Raw genomic sequence first — 20,795 nt, 5'->3', positions numbered from 1 at the left:
TCTGGCCCTAATTCAGGTTAATTGTTTTTTTCCCCAGAGCCCCCTCTACACACACACACAGGCTGTGCTGGCTCACAGAGAGTGGGTCATCGTAATTTTGGTCAAGGGTCTCTATGGCAGGTTCAGCAACTGAGGGAGCTGACTTAAATGAGTAAGCAGTTGATGTGCCAAAAAAGCTGCAACACATTATCAGGCAGCTGGTGCTCATAACAAGCCTCACCAGACAGCTTCAGTCCATATCGATGTACAGGAAGGATGGAGTTAAGGGTCTGCAAGGACATCCGATTTCTAAGTTTGCTTTTTACCACACTCATCTGGCTGAATACTCTCTCGACTTCAGCATTCAAGTGTGGCAAGGACAACACAGACACAGCAGCCATGGCAAGTTATTGAAACGGGTTGATATCAGCTGCATCCCTGAACTTCCAAATCTCATTCCAGAAGCCCAGTGTGTTTTTTGTCTCATTCCATTTACTAAGATGGATGGCACGCCTTTGCTGGACAATCTTGTCTATCTCTGCAGGGGAGTAGCCAAGGAGCTTGGCTATTTTTTCTATTTCTCCAAGGCTCTTATTGTGCTTTAGAGTTTCCTCCACATTGAAAACTGACATGTACTGTAATGCTTCAATGTTGTCCGGCAGTCTCACCCTCAACTCCTTAGTGAGGGAGATGGTGAAGGCTACACACCGCTTTCCGACATTGTTTTCATCCTCAGGCGCTATAGGTGGAGCTCAGCTGCATTTGACTCAAAAAGGTAACCAATGTATGGTTTGGGACTGATGTATCCATCTATTGGCCCTTTGAGTACATCAACATTTGCCAGTGGATTCAGGACCCTGCTGCTCACAGACTTGATCAGGCTAACCAAGCTGTCAAGTTGCTTTAAGAGGATCTACTGGCTCTCCCTCAAAAGCCTTGATGGCCAACTGTACCTCACCCAGCACTGACGTCAAAAAAGTCAGATACAATATGTTTTGAGGATCACTGTACATGGAGTATACAACCTCAGCCATGTAGCAGTGTTCACTGGACGCGGTGACTGCGAAATGCAGCCTAAGCTCCTCGCTAAATATAGCGACAAAGTCACTAAATTGGCAACACTGCTCCACATAGCCGTCTACAGTTTTTTTTTCTCCTCTCAATGGGGATAGCCTGGGCAGCCGCTAGTGGGCTTTATAGAACCACTGGGATGTTCACAATCACTTTTGCATGCGCACACTATTCCGGATAGTAGTTCATATCCCGCTTAAGGTCCTATTCGGGAGAAATTGTTTACAAGCACCTTTGATATCCCGCTCACGTGTATCCCTGCACCATGAATAAACAGAATATTCCTCATTTAAATTCATATGGGTTAAATGGAATAGTCATTGAAATATAGACACTGACTGTAGGCCTATAACGCTCTAATATATTAACTCCTGCAGAATTATGCATTTCTTGCAGTAAAATGACACAACAAATGACCATTTTGTCTTGGGGAAAAAGAGTAGAGAAATATTATTTACTTATTTCAGCATCTCTTGAGAAAATGCAAATGCTTGTGTAATGTGTTATCTTTGCAAGCAGACATGATTTCAACCACATAAAATATGCACCCATGACGTGAAGTCTTATCAGAAACGTGTTTCATGTTTTCTCGCTTTTCATTTACTTGAAACTGATTACATTTTACACAAAACTAATCTTTCCACTGTTTTGGAGTTATTGCGTTTTCCTCCTGGTCCCTAAAATAAAAATACAAATGTAGCATGTGTTAAATAGATTACTTATGCATACATTCTATCAATGTAAGACATTATTCTGGTGAGAAAGTTTATTTAGTCTTCTGGGACAACAAGTTATGACAGAAGAGAAGCAGCATGCATCAAACTATAGCTGACAAACAAATGCCCTACCAAATGTCGGAAATAATAAGCAGAAGGTTGTCTAAATTAGGGGTGAAAGTAGCCCGGCTATATGTTCCACTACAGAGTATCGGCAACATAAACTATGATAGAATTATAGTGCATCGAACTGATCAGGAAGCCTACTTTTTATGTGATTTGTATGACAGTCAGATGACATCACACAACACCCTTGATATGCGAAACAGCTTGCAAAGACCAGAAAAACAACAGTTAACAGGATATGTTTACATGCCACAGATAGCCAATATCTAAAATCAGCATATCCCATACATTTTATCCGGGTTTTTCATAATCGGGATACACATTTTTTCGGATTATTGTAAACGGGATATGATGTTAATGTGTCAACTCCAAATAAGATTACTTGAGTATCCCTAATAATAACGTCCGTTATCATTACTCAAGTATTCTGATATTGGTGTGCATGTAAACGTGGCTGTGAGTGTTCAGGCCTCAAGCAATGACTATGTAGGCTATAAGGGGCCCAAACCGAAATGCAGGGCAGGAATTTTCAGGTGTGGGTTTCTTGTCGACTATGTGGAAGGAGCAAACGAACAAGGTTGTGGTACTTATGTGAAGCTAGCCACAATAACGGTGAGCCACAATAGTGGAATTTGTGGTTTGCCTTAAAAAATAAAAGTAATTCAGTGAAAGTGATGAAAACTGAAACAAATAGTGAAATTATGCCACCTTTGGACTATACACTAGATAATGCTAAACACTGCAAAACTGCAAAACACAGCCTTAACTATGGAACTTGGGTCCTTAAAATGGGGTACCAGGACTTTGTGGGAAATCACCTCACTGTCCAGCCTATTGTGCATATTGACATTTATATTGCAATGTGCAACATTACCTATGGATCTTGGGTCCATGAAATGGGGTATCAGCCTACTCAGTGACACCCAGAGAACACAACTGTGAAGAGTTTACACAAATGTGAGTGTTGTAGCTCTTATTTCGGGACCCTGTCCCCGACCTGCCTTTTGCCTACCCCTTGGACTATAATAAATATCAGAGCTCAAAGCATCTGCCTCCTGTGTCTGCATCTGGGTCTCACCTTGTGTCGTTATACTAATCTGTCAACCTACTGTATTGGACATTCATATTGCAATTTACAGCCTTACCTGTGGATCTTGGGTCCATGAAATGGGGTATAAACCTTCTCAGTGAGTATTTGTGTGTACGAGGTTAATCTTTGTGAAACCTTTTCACAGTTGCGTTCTGTGGGTGCCACTGAGTAGGCTGGTACACCATTTAATTGTCAGATAACCCTATACATTGCAATATGAATGTTCAACATAGTAGTAGAAACACGTATGCCCCGCCCACCTGAGGATCTGTCTTTTTCAGCCATCTATTTCCTGTGTTTGAGGACTGCAGAATCTACTCAACATTGTCTTTCTGTTGGATCTATGAGAACGCTTTGTAAGGAATTTAACACATCTCGACACTTACACCCCAGGAAAGATGCATTTGTTTTGTTGGGTGTTTTTTTGTGTGCAATTGAAAAGCAATTTGCTACAGTTGAAATGTTTTCAAATTAGAAGAGAAGAAATTAAAGCAATTTCTGGGAAATGAACACAGGTTAGAGTGATATGTCTGATTTTGCAAACAAAGTACAGGTGTAATCTAGAGCCAAGTGATTTTTAAACCGAGGGCATCCTGAAGTGCGTTCAGTTTTCTTGAACGTTTACTCCGTTGTGGAACGGTTTGTACAGAACGACACGTTTCCCCAAAACGTTCTTGAACAGACTGAGGTACGTTTGCTCCCATTTGGTGGGTGTGGTGAGGTGTAGCTTGAAGCAATGAGTAACGTATTTAAAGGGCAGAGGCAATGCTGACAGCATTCCTCAACCCAACCCCTCCCTGTTTTTCAACTGGTCGTTCAGTACAGCACCGTTTCAACTAAACATTCCAGAATGTTAAAACATACTGAACACAGCCCTGCTACTGACACACTTGTTGAATTATGCAACAGAATGTGACAACAGGAATTAATGAGGCAGTCTATAGACAGTGCAGGTGAGTGTAAGTAGGTCTAGGTAGAGGAAGTTATTCTATTCCACCCATTTATGTAGATATATTTATATATGCAAATACACCATTGTATTTATGCAAACAAGGCACATATAATATTCTTTATTTTTAACACAATATCAAATAAATACCTGATACCATCAAAAAATGTATATATGAGTGCATTTGAAAAAATAAAAAAAGACATTTGACAAATTGAGTACCAGAAATTTCATCAAAATCCCCGAACACCACATTTTTCCGTGCCTGTAAAATCTTTTATGGGATATAATTTAGTCAATATTTGATGGATTTAAACATTTCAAATCGTTTGGAATATCTTCATAGACTGTCAAAATGTTGCACTATTAGAATAGTTTTTAAACCTTTTAACAATTTTTATGACCTCTATTAGTAGGTTTACTGGTGAGCTTAATGTAAACCCTGCAATATGTATGTTAATGCGAACAATAGGCTAAATTGAACCTTTATTTAACTAGGCAAGTTAAACAAATTCTTATTTACAATGACGGCCTACCCCAACCAAACTCGGACGAAGCTGGGCCAATTGTGCGCCATGGGACTCCCAATCACAGCCGGATGTGATGCAGTCTGGATTTGAACCAGGTACTGCAGTGACACCTCTTACACTGAGATGCAGTGTCTTAGACCCCTGCGTCACTCGGGAGCCCAAAATAAATAAAGACATGATTTCCCACAGTTAAAGTTCCCAAATATGAGCTACGACGCTAATATTTGTGTAAATTATTCAGTATTGTAATCTGTGGGTGTCACTGAGTTGGCTGATATTCAATTTTATGGACCCAAGATCCATAGGTAAGGCTGTACAGTGCATGTAAGTATGCCCCCAATGCAATTCTGAAGTCTAATTTACCCACTGTGATTTCAACTGATTTGTACTTTGTTTGTGTACAATTAACAAATGATTGTCTTTTGTTGAATTTATATAACAATATCCGAACCATGTTTAGCATTATCTAGTCCAAATATGGCATGTTTCCACTATTTGTATCCGTTTGCATCACTTTCAATTGGGGGACTTTTATTTGGAAGGCAAACCGCTAATTCCACTCATCGTTATTGTGGCTAGCTTCACACAGGTAACGTCTAACGTAGCCTCGCTTTCGGTACCGTTGTGTCAGCCTCCAGTCTCGATTATTCAGAACCAATACTCAGTCTAGCACGGAGGACAGCTATTTTCCAGCCTTCTCTGGGCACATTGACTTCAATACAAAACCTAGGATGTTCATAGTTCTCACCCCTTCCATAAACTTACACACTTACACAGTATTTCCGGAGCACGTCTTCCAACCCATCTGAGCTCTTGCACATTGAACTGACACATTGTCCATCCAATGAACGGATCAGAGAATGAATTTAGTGCTGAAAGCATAAGCTACAGCTAGCTAGTACTGCAGTGCATAAAGTTTGGTGAGGAGCCGACTCAAAGAGAGAGAAAGACAATAGTTAAATGTTGAACAAATGAATTTCTTCAAAAGTTAAGAAGCAGTGAGAGCTATATTTCACTGTATTTTTTTTATTTTAGTTAACTTTCACTTACTTAGCTAATGCAGCTAATTTAATAACCTACTCAACAACTTAACTCAAACATAGATAACATTCTTCTATGTTAGCTAGCTGTCTAAAGCTATAACACTGCAACTTTTCCAAGTCAAGGTAAGCTTTTGGTTTTATAAATGTCTTGCTACCAGGGCCCACCGGTGTAACTACTAAACTGCTTGCTGTACACTGTACTGAGTGATTGTACACATGGATTGTGGGTTCACTAACACTTTAGTTTTGGTTTGTTGACTATAGCGTCAAAATTGTCATGCCTGCTCCCGCTCTTACCCCCTGGTGCTTAAGGGCACCAGGCTGCCCTGCATTACGTACTCTTGCCACCATCATCAGCGAATTATTGGACTCACCTGGACTCAATCACCTGTTTATTACCTCCCCTATATTTGTCAGTTCCCCAGCTCTGTTCCCCGCTGCTGCATTAATTGTCTTACGTCTGTGTTTTACCCGGTTCTGACGCTGTTCCTGTCCTGTTTTCATATGTTCCAATTAAATATTGACTCCTCGTACCTGCTTCTCGACTCCAGCCTCGTTCCTTACAGAATGCAGCAGCCATCAAATGAAGCATCAGGGAGTGCTTGCGGTTCGGTTAGTAGTGACGTCGGGTCCGAGGGCTGCCGCCAATGAAACCGGGGGTGCCTTAGCTGGATCGTTGGGCTTCCATGCCCTAGCCAGCTTGAGAGGTTTCCTTGCCCCGGTTGGCTCAGAAGGCGCCCATCCCACGTCAGGCCTCAGCCAGATCGTCAGGTCTTTACGCCCAACCAGCTCGTCAGGCTCCTACGCCTCAGCTGGCTCGCCAGGCTCCCATGCCTCTGCCGGTTCATTGGGATTTTACACCCAGCCGGCTTGTCCAGCGCCCGTACCTTGGCCTGCTTGTCAGGCCCTAGGTGCACCTGGGGGGGTACTGTCACGCCTGCTCCCGCTCTTCCCCCCTGGCGCTCAGGGGCGCCAGGCTGCCCTGCATTACGTACTCCTGCCACCATCATTACACACACCTGCCTTCCCTCGTCACGCGCAACAGCAAATTATTGGACTCACCTGGACTCAATCACCTGTTTATTACCTCCCCTATATTTTTCAGTTCCCCACCTTTGTTCCCCGCTGCTGCATTAATTGTCTTACGTCTGTGTTTTACCCGGTTCTGACGCTGTTCCTGTCCTGTTTTCATGTCTGTTCCGATTAAATGTTGATTCCCCGTACCTGCTTCTCAACTCCAGCCTCGTTCCTTACAAATATGGTGACAACGATGTAAGCTGTGTAGCGTTTCAAAATCAAATAACATTTTATTGGTCACGCATGGCCGTGGGAAGATGTTTTGGGGTGGGGGTACTGTGGGGAGGGTATTTTTGCTCCTCGTTCTGCTGGCGTGTATTTTACTCCGCTCGAACAGGAGTAATGTGGCCCTAGTGCAATAATTTAATTGGGGGGGGGGAATCTAGATGTTTAATTAAATGTTTGTGTGTCATGTTGTATGTATCATGTAGTAGCCTAAACCAATCAATGTTACATTGAGCTGGGTGATTGGAATATGAATGACAGTAATCCAATATCCTGTAATAGAAATAAGGCCATGCTCATTTAAAATATATATTTGGCAGTTAAATGCAACTACAAAAGATTATTTAAAAAAAAGCAATCTATTAATATGGTTGTTGAACACTATCGTTTGTTTACAAGCCTGATAGTTGTACTTTTAATTTATGGCTTGTTGGCCATCAGCCAATCGGGCGTTTCTAAACTAGTTCAAACCACCTGAATGCATCCAACTGGAATTTACGACACCTCTCACTTGGAGCTCAAGACTGATACATTAGTTTCCCACTAGTAATTACCAGTCAGGGGGCCGTTCAAATAGATTTGTCCCAGTCCTATATGGTAAACATAGAGAATGATAGAGATATATGTATACAGTAAGTGTCCTGTATGTATGTGTATACATTATGGTGCCTGTGAGTGTAGAGGCAGCGCCATTGAGGCCATCTCCATTTTGAAGTAGTCCATTTTCTACTTCTACTACTTCTATGAAACAAACTGAAAATGTGCATACTGCAATCTAGAGTGTGTTATTTGAACACGTATAAAGCCAAGGATAGTGATTTCCTGAAGCCTACAGTTATGGAATGTTTGCTCACAATTGTAATTCATTGGCTGATGACCTGGATGGAATCATGTGATCCTCCCTTCACCCATAGGAAGTTCTACCCAGTTGACTACTTTAAAATGGTGGAGTCCTCAATGGCTATGTCCATTCCAAGACTGGTTTTATCCATCTGAGTCCTCTATCTAACAATCGGGTGGTAAATTCCTACTTCCCACTTGGTTATGAACTCAGCATTATACCCGCCACGCATACTTGTGGCCACTTCATAGAGAAGAGCTATGGAGACATGACCCGTTTTTCCATAAAATAACACCGGGACAGGCAGACAGACACATCTTTTCAAAATGAAAAAGCATCCGATGCACATGTTGGACCATCCGTGAATTTTTTTTAGAGGCTTCGGTGTACTGTTAAAACGGTAAGGGCAATTTCATTATTGTGCTAGCCTTGTCTTTGTCAGAGGTCGGCTAAAATGGCAATTGTTTACAAACGCACAGGCTAATGCTACATTGTAACGGTTTTAGTTCCGAGAGTGTGCGAAAGGTTGAGAGTTTGGATACTTTTTAGTCTATTTTTTCCTATTTTACCTGACCTTTGTTTTGCCACAGCTGGTTCCCCGTTCCCATGGTGAAGCATAGCAGACTCACTACTCCAAGCCAAGGAGGGAGCCTGCCTATTATTGATCAATTTGTGATAGAACGAGCAATGAACTGTTCATGTATGACATTAGACTGGCCATATATTTTCTTTGCATGGTGGGCAATTATGGGCAACTGCCTTTTTCATTCTCGAAGAAGATTGGAAAAAGACAAATGCAGCAACGATTGATAGGAATTTGTTTATTCCTACTTCGAGCCTATTCATTGCCAAATGTCACCCCCAATCATTTACAACGTGTCAGAATGTATTCAAACGGACATAAATTGACATTTATTGCTGAGTATCATGATTCATTGCTTTATATCCTGATATAAAACTGCTGTTTCTTGGGTTACTAAACCCCAAAGTAATCGGCCGCCCTATATAGCAAGTAAGATTTGGCAATAGTATGTGTATGGGGCAAACAAATAGTCCTACCAGTAAAAATGATTTGCCTTTTTGTTTTTGTTGTTTACTTTTTTGTGGGGAGTGGTGGGTGACAATAACAATAAAGACAGAATTCCCCCGCCTTACATAACTAATGGCAATCAGGACCAACTGCAGAATTCAGTACAGGACATTGCAAGCACTGAGGCAGATGTTTCTGGCCTGTGGCTCTAATCCAAGATCAAGGGAATCAAATCCAAGCCTAAAAGCAGCAGATATATTTAGATGGACCATCTCACTATAAAACATTCTACTACTGTACGTAGTCCAAGCCTGGTAGTCTATTGAAATGAATAGATTAGCCTCCCTGGATGTTATACTAATTGAAGTTGCATTGTGTGTGTTTGTGCAAGAGTGTGGCAGTATGTGGTTGAACTTTTATTGTGCTTACACAGTCTTTTCCTGATCGCCATTCTACTTCACTGTAGGTGCAAGCCTACAATATGTACTGGGATGGATGAGGAAGAGCAGAACCGCTATGTGGCCCAGCTGAAGGAGGAGTTTGACAGCTGTGACACCACAGGCACTGGTTACCTGGACAAGGAAGACTTGTCATCCCTTTGTCACAAGCTGTCCCTGGATGCTCACCTTCCCTTACTGTTGGACACCTTGCTAGGACCACACCACTATGCTCGGGTATGAGACCAGACCACCTTAGTAACATCTCTCGCTGTTGTGGATTTGCCTTAAATTTCCCTTACCAGCAGTTCATTAAAACATATGTAAAGCTCTGAAATGCGTTGTTATAGTAAAAGTGTAGTAGTTGTATAATAGCTGTGTTATGACCACTCTCCATTTTCTAATAGTTATTCGGTAAGCCTGTATGCTCATTTGAAATCTCAAATCAGAAGCCCAATACATGTTTGATCATGTTGCTACCTTATTGACAGAACAGTAGTCATGTCTCACACTGTTGACAATTAACAAAATTTCCTTCTGTTATGCAGGTGAATTTTGAGGAGTTCAAAGAAGGCTTTGTAGCTGTGTTATCACGCTCTCTGGACTTCAGCACCTCAGAAGAGGAGAGCAGCTACCTGGAGCCAGGTAAAGCACGCATGCTGAGTGGTGAGGAGGGGATTGATGTATGTCTGGTTTTCATTGATTACACGGCTGTGCAAACCAATTAAATCAGTTGTTTATATACCCAAGTAGTTTAGATTTCGGTTTACATTTGTTCATGGGCCCTATGTGGGGGATTCGATAAGATTGCTTTATGTAAACAATGTGTCCTTGTGGATAACGGCAAACCTTGGGGTCATTTCTTTTATAATTTACATGTTCAATGTTTGACAAAGGTACTGACTGAGGCTGAGACTGGAGCCATTGTGGTCTACCTAAGTTAGTTTGACATCATTAAAAGCACACTAAAAAGCATTACTTAGTCAAGTAGTGTTTTGGTCTATTCTGGTTGTTTGTCTACTGCCCGGGTGGTTGACCATGAGCTCACCGAAATGAGGAAAATACTAGTGGAGACATCAAAGGGATACAGTATATTTCGTATTTTCCCTCCCTAAAGAAATATAGTTGATCATGTTAATAATCTCTGTCCTTATTAGCCCCAGGCTGGATTCTATTCTCTAACAAATACAGATTCAAATATACTACACTTCCTGTACCTTTAACAAATCCTAACTCAGTTGAGATATCATTTATTGTACAGCTTTTCACTTGATATGATTTCTGAATAATATTTGACAACTCATTGGTATGTGTTATAGTATTTTGAAATGTGTTTCTTGAGTTGGGGATTATAGGGGATTGCAGTAGGAGGATCTAGGAGGGCAGCAGAGTTCCCTCATTTCCCTCAGAATGTTACAGTATGATGAAGTTTATTGCCAAGTTAGTTTCTGGGGACATGCCCTTTTAAAGAGTGTGTTTAACAATGTTTTTGGCAAATCTCTGGTTATACAATCTCTAATTTAGACCTTCACTATAGACTCTCTCCCTTGTTACTTTGTAACTTAACATTGCCAAGCTTCTGTGAGAATATGTTTGCAGTTGTAATTGTGGGCAGAAAAAATGCCCAGCCGGTCTAAAATATTCCTTTCTATATAAAGGCATTCTACTGTAATATCATAGTAGACACCAATTAACCACTGCATCTCTCTATGTCCTTCCCCACCTCCTTTCTTTCCTCTCCTCTCTAGTTGTTCCTGAGGAGGTGAAGCCCAAGTTTGTGAAGGGAACCAAGCGCTACGGCCGGCGGTCTCGTCCTGACAGGCCCGACTCTGAGCTCCCAGCTGAATTGGAGGACTCTCCTCCTTTCAGGACAGAGCAGAAGGAGCTCTCTCCCTCTGGCGTGAGGAGGGCCAAACTCCGACGCTCCACTTCTCTGGAGAGTGTGGAGGTAAGAGACTTGCTCCTAATCCCTCCCTCTCACCCTCTGTCTGCTGTGTTTACATTGTGGCCATGCACCATCATTTGAGAGATGCCAAGAAAGATAGCTGACTCTTGAGTTCTCAAGCTTGGGCCAGGGCCTAGAGAAGATCTGACTGTTTGGAGAGAAATTCCCAACTCAGTGCTTCACTTCCATTTCTCTCATGTGTACCCAATGAATGGTGCATTGTGCTGGTGCTGGGTGAGGCCTGTCTCAAATATACAGTATATGTTTCTGGCTGACACACTCTTCAGACAGAGTGGGAGAGTAGAATCTCAGGAGTACATGGGGTTTTGGCCAGACGGTCCTACTCCACACTCAGGAAGTGGGATTATATGGAATGTGCTACTGGCAGCCCTCATTGGTGGCCCCCGCTCCCACCCCACACCATCCATCCTTCACTGTTTGGCTAAGGATCAAAGATGTGTCCCTCTGTTTCTTCCTCTCTCCCTTCTTCCATGGCTTATTCTTTCATTGGTTCCAATAGTTTCATCACATTTTATTACATTGTTTTTAGGTGTGAAATGACAGTAATGAGGCCCAGGAAAAGTCATGGTTGGAGGTTGCTGTGTGCTTACCTCACAACATCATGTCTATTGAAGGCCCATTGTTTTGGCCTCTAAATTGTATAACAGTAGAAGACAAGTGAAGGAAAGGTCATGGTGGTGGGTGACGGGGGGTATCTGTCAGTGTTAAAAGTGTTAAAGATGCAGTGTGAAATCCCTGCTGAGAGTGAAATGTTTGGGGCCCTTTTGCCGTCGGCCACCGTTGTTCGCTGTCTCTCTGTGTGTGTGCATAGTTAGTTTTTCTGTTTCGAGTCTGGATTCAGTAGGTTACTTGAAGTAAGAGTTACATAATGGAGATTTTGATTATGAAAATATACATTTCGCACATTTATCTATGAAAATTCATACATTAACGACATAATACACAACGAGCAAGGGTTGACTTGTCTGCCGCTTCCTGTTAACACAGCTCTCATTTTAGAAACCTATTCTGTTATCCCAGATTTTCTGTCCCATTTGAAATATTTAGATATTTTATGTAACGCTGCATTGACTATCTCTGATAGCTTGAGAGATTACGTCTTTCCAAAGCCCCTCTCTCCCTCGTCAGGCCATAGTGCCAGATAGATCCCCGTGCCATGTTTCTCATTAAGCTCTCCACCAATAATCTCTTTTAAATAGTTAACATTTCCAGCAGTTTAAGGCAATACGTAAGCAGCTTTAAGCCTTGGTGGATTCCTAGTTACTGGAAGATAGAGAGGGAACTACTGTATGGCATCCCCTCCCTTACAGGAGATGGGTACTCCTTGGTAACAGGAACATACAGTCTGGGTGAACTATGTGATTGGAGTTGGGGAGGGGTGGATTAATTGGGCTGGGGAGTTGATAAATCGTTCACCGCTGTTGGGCTGAAAGACACGTATGTCTTGTGAAAGTATTGTGGTGGAATGTCGCCAACAGCTAGCCCTTGTTGGGTAAATAATTGAACCGGTCCTGTTAAATATTTCACACAAGCTCACCCTCCTCTTTACGTCACTTTATATGTCTTATTTAGTTATCATACACAACCTACATTTATGTCTACACATCCTCCTACGATGCAGCGTGCCGTCCGGGTTAAATTCCCGAAGGACCCTTCTCAAGGACATGTTAATATTAGTGTCCCATTAGGCTGGCTTGCTTAAATTAGCACCGGTTTCCACTCACCTTTTATCTCACGTTCTATTTGTTGAGAATTCTTTATGCTCTCAATTCAGACAGATAATTCCTTTTTTGTCTGGTTAAAGCTGGTTGTCAAGAGTCTTCAATCTATTGTTGACTTCCAGACATAAGCAATATGATTTCATTCATCCAGCTGAAAGGATTGCTTTTGAATGTTTCTTTATTGATATGTTGAGAGGATTAGTCATGTCTTACCCTTCTCAGCTGTCTACATCACTTCCCACCAGTTTGTGTTGGTACAGAGTTCGATTATATTTATTAAGCCTCGAGCCACTGCAGTAAGGAGCACAATGGTGCTCTCCGACCCCGAAGTGGTGCTGATGACAACAATAATAAATTCACTGACCAAGTGTAGCCCTGCCATGTGTTGGAGAGAACCACAATGATTAGATAGGGAGAGAGAGGTATAACAAGAATGAGAGAGAGAGTAGCCAATACTGAAACCATCACAGTGTTCCCGTTTGAAAAGCCTTTCATGGATGAGTTACGTAATATTGTTCAATATTTAAAGCTGATGATGATTGACGGTGGCTTGTTGCGTCATGATGAGCGGCCTGTTTCTGATGTAGTGCTGCAGCTTGGGGCCATGCCCAGATTGATATCTTATAATGGAGCTATGAAATGAATACACCCATCTTCCACATGGGATTGATTGAGATGATACTGTACATTTCAAAGATTTTGAGGGGGAAAATTTGACCTTTGAACCAAGATGGGTAGCAACCGATTCTCCCACAAATTCTGTTTGTTTTAGGTGTTACCAGGATTAATTTGGTTACATAATTATGGAATTTGGTATTACATAATAAACTGAAGTTATGCATTTCATTCTACAAAGTGCTTTGGAACTTGCCTCTGTATACCACTGGTTGGCGCTAAAATGCAACAAACCAAAGATTGGAAAGGGAACATGGCGACAACCATAATTGGTTAGATTACATTTTTATTTCACTATAGTTAATAACAAAGGTATATTTATTTTACACACTACATATTTGGCTATACACAACATTTAGGACATTAGTTGAATTGTAATCCTCACGACATTCCCTTGACAAGCTATGTCTGATACAAACCATGCGAATATTCATCCTTTAAAAAAAGTGAAGATATTGTGTTATAAACCCTGTAAGTGTGCCTCCCAGCCTGAAAGAGAGACTGCTATGAGTAAGACGGTACTCAATAATTAACTTCCATAACTAATCCATTGCTAACTTAAGTTGAATTTCATCCCTTCAGATAGGCTATTATGTAGACCATAATTAGTAAGAGTCTGCAGCAAGTATACACACACACGTGGAGGAGGCTATAAGCTCCACTGTGTGAGAGCCAACGGCCACATGTGCTGCTGGGTAGTACCAGTCTACTCTTGAGACTGCTGGAATCACAATCTGCTGGTTGTTTTTACTCAGTGTAGCAGAAGTAATGTTGGCATGGTGGAATTCCTTATGGTCAGTTCATTCCCAGCTAGCACATTTGGTTCCTTGGAAGTTGTGGGAACATAATGTTTTTGTTTTCACATTGGTTGTGGAAACGAAGTCATACTTCAAAACTCTCAAACTTCAAAAGCTTCAAGGGCATTTTCACTTTTATACAACGGGTTACCAACATATATGGGTACGGGTTACCAACCAATATGATTGACATATTTTCATTAAAATGTTATTTTGATAAATGTATTCATACTTATTTCATCCTTCCACAAGATATAGTCTTGACACAAATCTAGGGTTGCTACCCAAGCCGGGTGGTCGTTTGTTCTATTGGTTCGGTTGCCAGAGATGCGACCCAGTCGTTCAGTCTTTTTGTTCTGTATCTGTGGACACGACCCAGTCGTTCATTCTAAATGTTCCATTGCTATACTGGCTGGCAACATTCTTATCCCTTTCTTGCTAGCTAGCCAAATATGGCTAACTTACAGTCACGTCAAACAGTGCAGCCAGAATAACAACAGTAGCTGCATTTGTTTAAGCTGTTTTCGGGTGACATTTATTTGGATACATCCATAACAATTAGCTAGTGAGGTGCGATTTCGCCTGGCATAGAAAATGTGCTGTCTCGTCAGGACACTGTTGTTCAGAGGAGCTAGCCAAAAACACAGCTAACACAATCACTTCAAACTGAAGCTGTCTGTCATGTCTCAACTCCCGACACGTCATTATGGGACAGCTGGAGCTTCAATTTTCAAATTCAATGTTGCAAATGTCGGAGAGAAACCCCAAGGTTTTTATACAAATCTCTGCTGTTGAAAACATATTTTAGTCTAAAGGAAATGTGAGATAATGTCTAGCTGCTTTTTATAGTGGAGATCAAGTTGCCTGGCTGGGCTGATGAGACAGGGGATTGCGCAATCAGATGGAAAAGAGTCAATAGGCATTTTAACGTAATAGATTTAGCCGGTGGTAACTTGTGGAAAAGACACCGGCTGGAATGCGGTTTTAACCACTCAGCTTTCAGGATTAGACCCACCTGTTGTATATTTGTTTTTAAATAACATTCTTAGAACTAGGCTTGGGTGGTATACTGTATAAACCGTATACCGGGGTATTTGGAAAAAGCCACAGGATTGTTTTTCAATACTGTCAAAATATATATATATTTTTCAATACATTTTAATATTTGTAGCTAATTTTTAAAGCTGCATTATGCAGAAATCGCTAAGCCATTTCTTGGTTAATATTTGAATAGTTTGTGACAAAACAAGCTAGTGTAGAGAATCATTGTACCATTTTAAACTGCTGTGAAATATATTTTCCATAACCAAAAATATTGTATTTTAAGCCTTGGAGCTGGTGTACAAAACCGAAAGTAAAATACACAAACTAAACTTAAGAACGGGAAGCATAGAAATAGCGCTCATAGAACATATACAGTGCCTTGCGAAAGTATTCGGCCCCCTTGAACTTTGCGACCTTTTGCCACATTTCAGGCTTCAAACATAAAGATATAAAACTGTATTTTTTTGTGAAGAATCAACAAGTGGGACACAATCATGAAGTGGAACGACATTTATTGGATATTTCAAACTTTTTTAACAAATCAAAAACTGAAAAATTGGGCGTGCAAAATTATTCAGCCCCTTTACTTTCAGTGCAGCAAACTCTCTCCAGAAGTTCAGTGAGGATCTCTGAATGATCCAATGTTGACCTAAATGACTAATGATGATAAATACAATCCACCTGTGTGTAATCAAGTCTCTGTATAAATGCACCTGCACTGTGAGTCTCAGAGGTCCGTTAAAAGCGCAGAGAGCATCATGAAGAACAAGGAACACACCAGGCAGGTCCGAGATACTGTTGTGAAGAAGTTTAAAGCCGGATTTGGATACAAAAAGATTTCCCAAGCTTTAAACATCCCAAGGAGCACTGTGCAAGCGATAATATTGAAATGGAAGGAGTATCAGACCACTGCAAATCTACCAAGACCTGGCCGTCCCTCTAAACTTTCAGCTCATACAAGGAGAAGACTGATCAGAGATGCAGCCAAGAGGCCCATGATCACTCTGGATGAACTGCAGAGATCTACAGCTGAGGTGGGAGACTCTGTCCATAGGACAACAATCAGTCGTATATTGCACAAATCTGGCATTTATGGAAGAGTGGCAAGAAGAAAGCCATTTCTTAAAGATATCCATAAAAAGTGTCTTAAAGTTTGCCACAAGCCACCTGGGAGACACACCAAACATGTGGAAGAAGGTGCTCTGGTCAGATGAAACCAAAATTTAACTTTTTGGCAACAATGTTATGTTTGGCGTAAAAGCAACACAGCTCATCACCCTGAACACACCATGCCCACTGTCAAACATGGTGGTGGCAGCATCATGGTTTGGGCCTGCTTTTCTTCAGCAGGGACAGGGAAGATGGTTAAAATTGATGGGAAGATGGATGGAGCCAAATACAGGACCATTCTGGAAGAAAACCTGATGGAGTCTGAAAAAGACCTGAGACTGGGACGGAGATTTGTCTTCCAACAAGACAATGATCCAAAACATAAAGCAAAATCTACAATGGAATGGTTCAAAAATAAACATATCCAGGTGTTAGAATGGCCAAGTCCAAAGTCCAGACCTGAATCCAATCGAGAATCTGTGGAAAGAACTGACAACTGTTGTTCACAAATGCTCTCCATCCAACCTCACTGAGCTCGAGCTGTTTTGCAAGGAGGAATGGGAAATCATTTCAGTCTCTCGATGTGCAAAACTGATAGAGACATACCCCAAGCGATTTACAGCTGTAATCGCAGCAAAAGGTGGCGCTACAAAGTATTAACTTAAGGGGGCTGAATAATTTTGCACGCCCAATTTTTCAGTTTTTGATTTGTTAAAAAAGTTTGAAATATCCAATAAATGTCGTTCCACTTCATGATTGTGTCCCACTTGTTGTTGATTCTTCACAAAAAAATACAGTTATATCTTTATGTTTGAAGCCTGAAATGTGGCAAAAGGTTGCAAAGTTCAAGGGGGCCGAATACTTTCGCAAGGCACTGTATACTGCTTCTTATACTTGCTTTCAATGAGAATGCCAGATCGATTGCACACATTTCTATGTGAATTTTGTTGGGTTGTCCAAAAAGTTACATATTGCAGCTTTAATTGACAGGGTGTATGCCTCCACTACAAGAAAGAAATTAGTATTCACAATGCTCACTCAAAAATAAGTGGGTATGCAGTGTATACCTGCATATACCCTCCCCTACACCACTTGGAAACATTATGCTGAAGTACAGAAATTCTCACAGAAGAACGCTGTTTCTTAACTTTCTCTGAACTATGTGAGAACATTCCCCAATGTTAAATCAGTTTAACTTTCCTAGAACATGAAATTAAATATAACCATGTTGGAACTTTTAGGAAACTTTCTGTTAAAGCAGGGGTATCAAACTCATTCCACGGAGTGCCGAGTATCTGCAGGTTTTTCCTTTCAATTAAGACCTAGACAACCAGGTGAGGGAATTACTTACTAATTAGTGACCTTATTTCATCAATCAAGTACAAGGGTGCAACAAAATCCTGCTGACATTCGGCCCTCCGTGGAATGAGTTTGACACGTGTTTAAAGTAATGAAATACTAAGAAAATCATGTTTTTTTTGTCAAGATCCTTAAATGTGCTGAGAATGTTCCAAAGCCAAGCAACTCTTGTTGGAAGGTTGTATGCAAAATAACCAAAAGACAACCACGCTCTAAGAAACATATGGTTCTCAGAACGTTATGTTTTAGCTGGGTTTTTCTCTCTGTTATCCTTGGTCATGCTAACAGGATAGCACTCGCTTTCAGCTTTATCTCTTTTTATTTTATTTTTTTACTTCACCTTTATTTAACCAGGTAGGCCAGTTGAGAACAAGTTCTCATTTACAACTGCGACCTGGCCAAGATGAAGAAAAGCAGTGCAACACAAACACAGAGTTACACATGGAATAAACAAACATACAGTCAATAACACAATAGAAAAGTCTATATACAGTGTGTGCAAATTATGTAAGATTAAGCAGGTAATGCAATAAATAGGCCATGGTGGCAAAGTAATTACAATATAGCAATTAAACACTGGAATGGTATATGTGCAGAAGGTGAATGTGCAAGTAGAGATACTGGGGTGCAAAGGAGCAAGATAAATAAATAAAAACAGTATGGGGATGAGAGTTGGATGGGCTATTTACAGATGGGCTATGTACAGGTGCAATGATCTGTAAGCTGCTCTGACAGCTGATGCTTAATGTTAGTGAGGGAGATATGAGTCTCCAGCTTCAGTGATTTTTGCAATACGTTCCAGTCATTGGCAGCAGAGAACTGGAAGGAAAGGCGGCCAAAGGGGGAGTTGGCTTTGGGGATGACAAGTGAAATATACCTGCTGGAGCGTTTGCTACGGGTGGGTGCTGCTATGGTGACCAGTGAGCTGAGATGAGGCGGGGCTTTACCTAGCAAAGACTTATAGATGACCTGGAGCCAGTGGGTTTGGCGATGAATATGTAGCGAGGACCAGCCAACGAGAGCATACATGTCGCAGTGGTGGGTAGTATATGGGGCTTTGGTGACAAAACGGATGGCACTGTGATAAACTGCATCCAATTTGTTGAGTAGAGTTTTGGAGGCTATTTTGTAAATTACATCGCCGAAGTCGAAGATCGGTAGGATAGTGTCGTAGCAATTTCCTTTATTACCAAATGAGGAGAGTCACAAACCACACACCAGTCAGAGTTATACTTAAACTTCATGTTTAATAATATGAGCTTCACCATAGCCCTGTGACTTTCAACAATTCACTATCTTTAATGAAAAGTTGAGTGTCAACATAATGGCAACTGAGATCTTTATAGAAAAGATACACCCCTCTCAACTTACATGACGAACCACAGATCATAGGAAAACTTCACAAAGGGCCTTTTACTTGAGAAAGGTGTATCCCATAGCCAGATAGCATTAGCTATAAATTATGGTTCAGTTTGGTCTCTAAAACGAGGTTCTAATCTCGTTCCTGGAACTTCAAAGTACAAAAACATGTCAGTGCTATCTCATAGAGGCCCATCCTCAGTGGAACACTGAACACACAATAGTTGACAGATTCTATTCTGTTGAAATAAAACAACCAGTCTAATGCAATACAAAGATTATAATATAATCTTTCAAGCACTATAACATAATCTCGCAATTTTCCATGACAATAGTCAGTTTTACGAGGGTATTTGACAGCATGAGTGAAGGATGCTTTGTTGCGAAATAGGAAGCCGATTCTAGATTTAATTTTGGATTGGAGATGCTTAATGTGAGTCTGGAAGGAGAGTTTACAGTCTAACCAGACACTTAGGTATTTGTAGTTGTCCACATATTCTAAGTCAGAACCGTCCAGAGTAGTGATGCTGGACGGGTGGGCAGGCAGGTGCGGGCAGCAATTGGTTGAAGAGCATGCATTTAGTTTTACTTGCATTTAAGAGCAGTTGGAGGCCATGGAAGGAGAGTTGTATGGCATTGAAGCTCATCTGGAGGTTTGTTAACACAGTATCCAAAGAAGGGCCAGATGTATACAGAATGGTGTCGTCTGCGTAGAGGTTGATCAAAGAATCACCCGCAGCAAGAGCGGCATCATTGATATATACAGAGAAAAGAGTCGGCCCGAGAGACTGCCAGAGGTCGGTACAACAGGCCCTCCGATTTGACACACTGAACTCTGTCTGAGAAGTAGTTAGTGAACCAGGCGAGGCAGTCATTAGAGAAACCAAGGCTGTTGAGTCTGCTGATAAGAATGCGGTGATTGACAGAGTCGAAAGCCTTGGCCAGGTCGATGAATACGGCTGCACAGTATTGTCTCTTATCGATGGCAGTTATGATATCATTTAGGACCTTGAGCGTGGCTGAAGTGCACCCATGACCAGCTCAGAAACCAGATTGCATAGCGGAGAAGGTACGGTGGGATTCTAAATGGTCAGTGATCTGTTTGTTCACTTGACTTTCAAAGACCTTGGAAAGGTAGAGTAGGATAGATATAGGTAGGTAACAGTTAAGGTCTAGAGTGTCTCCCCCTTTGAAGAGGGGGATGACCACGGCAGCTTTCCAATCTTTGGGGATCTCAGACGATACGAAAGAGAGATTGAACAGGCTAGTAATAGGGGTTGCAACAATTGCAAAAATCCTCTCAATCCTCTCAAAAAGAGAGGGTCCAGATTGTCTAGCCCAGCTGATTTGTAGGGGTCCAGATTTTGAAGCTTTTTCAGAACATCAGCTGTTCAGTTTTTCCTAGCCTCAGTGCAGTGGGCAGCAGGGAGGAGGTGTTCTTATTCTCCATGTACTTTACAGTGTCCCAGAACTTTTTGGAGTTTGTGATACAGGAGGAACATTTCTGTTAGGAAAGCAAAGGCTAGCTTTTCAAACTGCTTGTGTATATTGGTTCCTAACTTCCCTGAAAAGTTGCATATCTCGGGGGCTATTCGATGCTATTGCAGAACGCCACAGGATGTTTTTGTGCTGGTCAAGAGCAGTCAAGTC

The 20,795-nt window shown here is 41.4% G+C and overlaps 1 protein-coding gene across 6 annotated transcripts in view; it reads left to right on the top strand.

The window, feature by feature from the left end:
- The first annotated feature begins 5,358 nt into the window (after positions 1-5,358).
- The window catches only part of ninl (ninein-like), a 47,170-nt gene continuing 31,733 nt past the window's right edge, over positions 5,359-20,795 (top strand). For 3 of the 6 annotated variants that reach the window (XM_090238051.1, XM_090238042.1, XM_021608870.3), the window contains exons 1-4: positions 7,713-8,047; positions 9,144-9,351; positions 9,663-9,759; positions 10,863-11,062. In XM_090238051.1, coding sequence (XP_090094177.1) covers positions 9,169-9,351; positions 9,663-9,759; positions 10,863-11,062 — 480 coding nt within the window. In that variant the 5' untranslated portion in view covers positions 7,713-8,047; positions 9,144-9,168. Of the gene's footprint in view, positions 5,628-7,696; positions 8,048-9,143; positions 9,352-9,662; positions 9,760-10,862; positions 11,063-20,795 lie in introns of those variants that run through there. The other 3 variants (XM_090238049.1, XM_036983326.2, XM_021608893.3) reach the window with 2 other exon arrangements.

This window comes from Oncorhynchus mykiss, chromosome 1 (assembly GCF_057628025.1).
Source record: "Oncorhynchus mykiss isolate SJ-2025 chromosome 1, ASM5762802v1, whole genome shotgun sequence".
NCBI classification, from domain to species: domain Eukaryota; kingdom Metazoa; phylum Chordata; class Actinopteri; order Salmoniformes; family Salmonidae; genus Oncorhynchus; species Oncorhynchus mykiss.
Note: the sequence above shows the minus strand (reverse complement) of the source record. Positions and strands in the feature narration are given on the sequence as shown.